Below are 7,786 nucleotides of genomic sequence, written 5' to 3'. Positions count from 1 at the left end.
ATAACTCTACTTAAACTGACAATCACGCTACATGGTATACATTCTATATAACTCTACTTAAACTGACAATCACGCTACATGGTATACATTCTATATAACACTACTTAAACTGACAATCACGCTACATGGTATACATTCTATATAACACTACTTAAACTGACAATCACGCTACATGGTATACATTCTATATAACTCTACTTAAACTCACCTTTCCCCATTTTTCAAGTTGACTCATCTGTTGAAAAGATTCATTTTCTAACTCTTGCATTCTCTCCTCCATTTGTTTTGTATTAAGAGCTAGTTGCTCTTTTTCATTCCTTATGATCACTTCACTTGGATGTATGCCCAACTGAGCTTTGGCAGGAGATACCCTACAGGAGTGAAAAGTACTTAACTAATTGTAATATCACATAATAAACATTGAGCTATTTATGTAGGTATATTATGGTACGAAATATCCAAGCTACCAAAGCACTGAGGCTTTTAATTTCAAAAGTGATAGAATGTAATTTAAATGTGAACATTTTCACTTCACGTTCATCTTAATTACTTCTTTGCTGATTTCTTATCACATATGTGTGAAAACAGTATTTCAGGCTCATCAATGCCATAACAGACTTTTGTTTGATGCCCAGCTCAGAAGCCATATAAATACTAGACTTAATGCAGTGGCAGCCACAAATATATGTAAAATGTTATTTGTAACAAAATTTAATGCAATAGTACAAAACATCTAGTTTTGTATAACATACAAGATTTTTAGGCCTCACAATAGTGCTAAAATCACACCTTTATTACAATTTGTTCATCTTTCCTTTTAATTAGTCCTCAATGGGTTTTTTCAAAATAATAGTATGAAATAACTTATATTTCACAAAACTCTAATTATATAACAATTCTTATAACTACGGCATTGTACAGCAAATTTGTAATGAAGATTTTCAGACTCTAATATGAAATTCTTAAAGAATAAACAGATCTACACAACAGAGAACATAGTTTTTCTTGTCAAATAATGTTGACGAGTATATAGAACAAAGATAGATCTTACAAACAGAGTACCTGGTCTACTGCCTATCTAGTAATGTTGATGAGTATATAGAACAAGGATAGACCTTACCAAACAGAGTACCTGGTCTACTGCCTATCTAGTAATGTTGATGAGTATATAGAACAAAGATAGATCTTACAAACAGAGTACCTGGCCTACTGCCATATACTCATCAACATTACTAGATACGAACAAGGATAGACCTTACCGAACAGAGTACCTGGTCTACTGCCTATCTAGTAATGTTGATGAGTATATAGAACAAGGAAGACCTTACCAAACAGAGTACCTGGTCTACTGCCTATCTAGTAATGTTGATGAGTATATAGAACAAGGATAGACCTTACCAAACAGAGTACCTGATCTACTGCTCAACTAGCATTGTTTTAATCCCAATATATCTCTTTATTTTATAGCTGCATTTTATACAAAGTGAAATATCTGCAAAGACAAAAACAAAACAGGGATAAAGATACATATATATATATGTAGATGTCAGCTGATTAAAGGATGAACACTTTACAACACAGTCTAATGGCTAGAAGTGTCAAAAACAAAAGAGCCATTTGGTAATAAAAACAGTATCAATAAGACCCATAAATAATAAAAACATTAAAGTATACATGTGATTATGATTTAAAATAATGAGGAGAATGAGAACAGCTAATTGTGCAGAAAAAGAATGTCTGAGCACAAACAAAATCATAGCTGCAAGGCAGAAACTGATGGTGGGTCAACATAAACCATGTAGAAGAACTCCACTCCCTATTCACCAAATTCAGGATCAAAAACTCAAGAAGGAATAGCAGAAAGGGAATATGAAGTTTAGAAATATAGAACTAGTTTCCAAAAGTCCAATATCAGAAGAAGTTGGGAGAAATAATAGATTCAAATACTGAATCATCTCACATGACACAAGCACTCTCGGGTGTAACAGAAATAGGTTCAAAACTGAAAAATATAAAATATCTGACATAAAAAGAAATGCAGAAGTATAGTCAGTATTAAGGGCTAACACTTTATTAGCATGGTAGGCTCTAAAAGTAATTAGGACTGAGCAAAAGAATGACCTTCACGAAAAACAAAGTGTTGAGATTTATGCAAAGTAACAGTCTTGACAGCATCAGGCATACTACTATAAAATGGCATGAATATGTTAAACTATTAGAGCTGACAATGCAATTACAAAATTATCCTGCATGCTGCAAGCAAATTGTGTACGTACAGCCTCTCAACTAAATTACACAAATTATTATAGTGGCAGAAACAGTTGCATAAAAAAGAATCTTTGTAAAGTTAACAACATGAATGTCAACAAGAAAGTCATAATAATGGCAGGAAAGTGAAGTTCATGTAAGATCCCCTCACACTTGCAGATTAAGTTTGTACATGAAAGTGGGGAGTGGAGAAATATGGATAACTGATAGCCTTTCTTTTTGAATTTGAGCTCATGTTGTCAAGCCAACGTGGCTCAGTTTTCCAAATGGCCTTTACGTGTTCCAGATCATATATTTCAGTATTTTAAACTTATAAACTTTGAAAAATCATTTAGTTAGAAGGTTTTAGACATTAACAAAGTACCCTTTTTTAAAAGTGTAATGTCAGATAATTTTTATAAAAACCACCAATAAAAACATGGTAACATTTCTTTGACTAAAAATTCTACTTGACTCTGGAATTACCAATGGGATTCCAACTCTCCCAAGTGATATTTCTAAATTATTTATGTTCAAAGTTGTTTGTGGGCCAACTAGTTTTTTAGTTATAGAATTTCAAAGAACAAAAAGTTCATACATAAAAATCTTCCTTGCTTAACCTCAAATTATTGACTTGTTTTTACATGTTCACATGTTGCATCATATTGTCATATAGAGTAACTTGATGTTTTTGTCTGTCACAATAGTCATTATAAAAAACTAACCAGAAAAATTGAGAAAAATCTGTCATTTTCTATCTAAAATACATAGGGCACTCCACCATCAATTGGTAGGACTAGTTGCGATATTGAATGATATTTTTTATATTACTAACCTTTTGCATTGAAGACAACTAACTGGTAGTTCCTGTACCAAACATCTCCAGCAGTAAAGAAGAGGACTGTGTCTGATTCTCCCGGATGCTGGTGTAACTGCTATTCCAGTACAGCTGTACACATTGGTCTCCTTATTAGCCCTCACATTATTAACTGTGTGTAAAGAGTTTGTCAGAATAAAATGATCCAAAATGTTTTGGGTAATAATGTCAGATGAATTAGTTGAGCACCTTTTTGAATATGCCAAGCTACAGCTTCTCAGAGGTCGTGGTGAGCTAGAAGACCTATGTTCCGAGTTGAAGTAAATGATATTTATAGGGATTCTAGAACTTCTTAATCTAGTCATTCCACCAGCAGGATCATTGTAATCAGCTTGAGAAGCTGACTTTTTCCATTCATTATTAATACAAGAAGCTGAGTCAGTATCCTCACTTGAAGGTCCTGTTACCAGGCTGGTTGATGGATGAAGTAATGCTAAACTGAAATTGTGGAAAAAAACACCCAAAAATAAAGTAATAAATGCTGAAGTTATAATTTTCCTATAATGAAAATATATTTCCAATAGGTACTTACCTCTTCTCAAATAAATAGGTATTCTTGTTCAGTGCTGCCCTCTACATGCCAAACAAATTTTCACATGCCACAAGCCTTGAAGCTCCCACTCATCTGGAATTGACTGATTCCAATGCGTCTCACATTGAAATCATCATACAACAACCATCCATCAATAAGAGTGCGACATACTCTCTTCATGTGTGTGACTCCTTCTTTCAATTCTACCAAACTATCACTTTAGATTTGAGCAGAAAATGGAAGCACTGGTTTTCAGTAGAAGAAAGAGCGGGAAGTGTGAGAAGAGGTAAGTACCTATCGGAAATAAATTTTAAGAATAGGAAAATTATAACTTCTGATACAGTACATTACACCACCAGAACAACAACACCCTACTGTCAACTGAATGGTTTCGTTTATATACTGTTTCTCATTATCTCATTCAGGTGGATGATTCCATGGACTACCACCCCAGCAGCTTGGAACTAGAATGTGGTAAGGACTTCCAAACTTCACTAGAAGATAAGGTGGGAGAAAGCACAGTGGAGAGTCTGGAAGAATGACAACATCTGAGAATGTGCAACAGGTGACCCTATGTTGAAAGACTTACATACCGATTTATTGAATACAAGGCATGGCAGTAATGGGTAGCTCTCCCCATCTGCTTTACCCATGTAGTCCATGGGTGAGTACAGTCTGGGACAGGCAAACTAATAAAGCAAACATATTGCGAGGATAAACCTACAAGCAATCTTGTGGAACACCCCATTTCAGCAGTGCAGCTTTGACTTGTTTAAGTGTACTTCGACAGGTACCACTCGCCACAGAGCAAGATCCATAAAGAAGAAGAGGGACATACCACCCAAAGCAGATAATGGTGTAGGGGATATGACCATCTATCAACACATATAGATGAAGAGGAAAGGATGAAAATTAAGAGGAAAATCAAATGAATGGCTCGGATAACAGAAAACTCCACCAAATGCATTCAAGGAGGAGAATGGATGGTGCCAATAGAGGGATGTTTGAAAATACCAACCACAAAGGTACTAGAATGTGAGGTATGGAACAGGAAAAAAATATCAAACTGGAAAATCCAACTATCCAAGCTGAGTGTGGAAGGAGTATATGAGTATGTTAAGACTACCCCTGTTTGGAAGAAGCTAGATATCCAATGAATGGTGTAGGTAAAATCCCCCAAAATGTGAAAATCGGGTAAAATGCAGAACACCCCCACAAAAGACGTATGAAAATGAAACAAGTTCAAAGGGCAAAGCACAAAACTAGGACCAAATCTCATGGTGAAAAAAACCTAAGATAGCGTCCCGAGAAATGGAAAATAAGAACGTGTACCATGGGCATTCCCAGACATGCAGAAATAGCCTACTCAAATGTGACCAAAGACTACATAGGGAAAACCAAGAACTGTTTGAGGCAGGACCGATCGATCTAGAACCACAGTCAACACTGAGCATACAAGACAAATGGAAAAACCTGTAGGTAGGACAGGTAAAGGACGGGAAGTTGCCGGACACAAAATAATAAAGATGACTCGGTTTTCTCAGAATGAAAGAAAAGAGCAACTAAAAAAAAATTGAATATAGTATGGCAGATACTCCACATGATGCTAAATGTACAGGAGGAGCCCCAAAAATAGACTAGTGGAGAAAAAGATCTGACCTTAAGTCCCTATTAGCAATGGATGGTAAATAAACAGCAGTGTCCAACCCAAGAAGATCCCCAAAGTAAAGAAGCCTTGTGTGGAGAGAAAGAACTGAAGATCGTAAACACCCCAAAATGGAGGGAAGAAGGAGGAGGTATCCCAAATACGAAAATACCTAAATATAGGTGGAACACCTAAGAAAGGAAGTGGAAGGTAAACATTACCTGTGGGAGAGTAGATAGGGTTAAACAAAGCTGAAAACTAAGTAAGGGAGAAAATGGATAGCATTAACAGAGATCTGAAAGACATAAAATCAAGAAGAAAATCTGCCTGATGGTAAGCTAAGGCAATAAGAAGTAAAGCCTGTATGGGGCAAGGCTTGCAAGTACGCACTCTCAAAAGAGAGACAAAAAGATCATCATGAAACAATGTCAGTAGAACATTCCAGGCCTCTACTGAACATGTTTCACACTATATTCCCCAATCCATGATAAGGTGGAGGAAAACTGACAAAATCTGGGCCTTCTGAAATGGGTTTAGCTGTTATAGGATGAGAGTGAGCAACATTGGGAGCAAGTAGGGTGGACCCCAGCCCCCAGGGGTGTCACACAAACAAAATTAAGGGGAAGAAGTATAAATTAAACTAAATTAATGGTAAGAAAGTGTGTAGTGAAATAAACATATGTAATACATATTATGTGTTGAATAACCTGTAAGTAGAACTACAGGAAAACTGAATATAACAGACACATGTTAAACCTAATCAAACAGTGCTGGACAAAAGATATCACTTAGGTTTCTAAAATAAAAATCGTAACCTAACAATAAGTATGTACATTCATGATGTTAGAAAAACACATAGGTTCAAGAAGTCTTGATAGAAATGATAAAACCGTATAACCCGAGCACTTTCGAAAGGTAGACCTTTCTTCTTTAGGGGCAAACTGTTGGTACAATAGTGGAAGAAGTAAGTGCGGAACATGGCTCTAGGGTTCCACACAAACCAAGTTAATATGAAGAAGTATAAAAGATAAGTAATAATGAAAATTAAATAAAAGATAATTTATAAAATGAAATAAGTGTGTATTAAGAATAACCTATGCAAGAAACGTGACGTATGGAAAAAAAAACAAATTGATTGATATATCAGTAAGATGAATTACAGGTAATCCTAAAATAACAAAGACCCTGGTATCAGTGGTATATGAGAAAAGATACAACTAAGCCTAACTTCTAACCTGAACTGGACTATGAGTATCAACCAATCTAACGAAACTTATGTTATAGAACTCAAATAACTAGAGATAATAATATTAAAAATAAAATTATTCAAAAACCATAACAGTATAACATGTTATCTATTCAAAGTTAGGGGACTGTATGTCAAATTGTGTGGACCCCCAAACTCGAGGCAAGACACAATGAAGGTAAGCTCACTGGATGATCAATCTCCCTTTAGAAGTAAAACCAAACATATTCCTGCAGAGAGCACTGCTACCTGAAGCCTGTGTAAATGTGCTGATAGAACGTATAACCTACAAAGTTTGTAATGTAGAATTCATAATGCAAAATCAATAACCAAATACAACTGTGTCAGCAGAAGGAAATAAAACATTTTTGTAATGAAGTAATAAGTTCCATAACCAGGTAGAAATATAAAATAATCCCACTTCAGAATAACTCATCAAGTTACAAATATCACTATTATATAATAAAGAGTAAACTTGTTGTGAGAAATTAACACAAAGATACAGAAAAAAAATTAAAATAAAACTCTTGAAGAGAGAATAAACTAAAATTACAACATGATTATCGTCCATTCCAGATGAATGAGAGCTTCAAGGCTTGTGGCATGTGAAAAAACTTTTTTGCATATAGAGAGCAGCACTGAATGAGAATAGCTGTTTATGTGAGATGAGGTAATGTACCATGTCAGAAATAATTTTGAACAAATCGTGCAACACAAAATAAAGAAAAGAAAAAAAACAATTGTGAAAAGTCACTTCTATTTGTAACTTGCACACAGGAAAAGTTCACGTAATCTTTTCACGTGAAGACTTATGCTGATTAAAATGCAAAGATATCAGTGAACACACACTATCACAACTGATAAATCATTAAATTATATATATATGTGGATTAAAAGTTTAAAATGTGACTGAATGAGCACTATAAGGAATAAATCACTAAGTTAGGATAATGTTTCAATAGTTACAAATATCTAAAGAAAAGAAATGCAGCTTTCAATAATATAAATAATATTCAAATAGAAAAAATGCAAGGAACAAAATAAATCCACATTCCAGACTTTGGCAATGACTATTGCAGCTCGAGCAATTTTCGATTTTTAGGACCAATGTTTTCTAGAAACTTCCATAAGACGATAAATGTTTCAGTATATTATCTAAGTATATCTTTAAAACATCAACTGTATATGTAACATAAAAGTATCTATAAAAAGGCTTAGTTTTGTTATAATTGAACAATG

At 34.6% G+C, this 7,786-nt stretch overlaps 1 protein-coding gene across 1 annotated transcript in view; it reads right to left on the bottom strand.

The window, feature by feature from the left end:
• LOC111088721 overlaps positions 1–3,604 on the bottom strand; it is a 5,765-nt gene extending 2,161 nt beyond the window's left edge. Inside the window, exons 1-2 of the mRNA XM_022399568.1 lie at positions 3,083–3,604; positions 209–371 (exon numbers count right to left, since the gene is read on the bottom strand). Coding sequence (XP_022255276.1) covers positions 209–371; positions 3,083–3,429 — 510 coding nt within the window. The 5' untranslated portion in view covers positions 3,430–3,604. The remainder of the gene's footprint in view (positions 1–208; positions 372–3,082) is intronic.
• Positions 3,605–7,786: the final 4,182 nt, after the last annotated feature.

Source organism: Limulus polyphemus, unplaced genomic scaffold (assembly GCF_000517525.1).
Source record: "Limulus polyphemus unplaced genomic scaffold, Limulus_polyphemus-2.1.2 Scaffold4293, whole genome shotgun sequence".
NCBI classification, from domain to species: Eukaryota; Metazoa; Arthropoda; class Merostomata; order Xiphosura; family Limulidae; genus Limulus; species Limulus polyphemus.
This window is presented reverse-complemented; position numbering and strand designations above follow the sequence as displayed.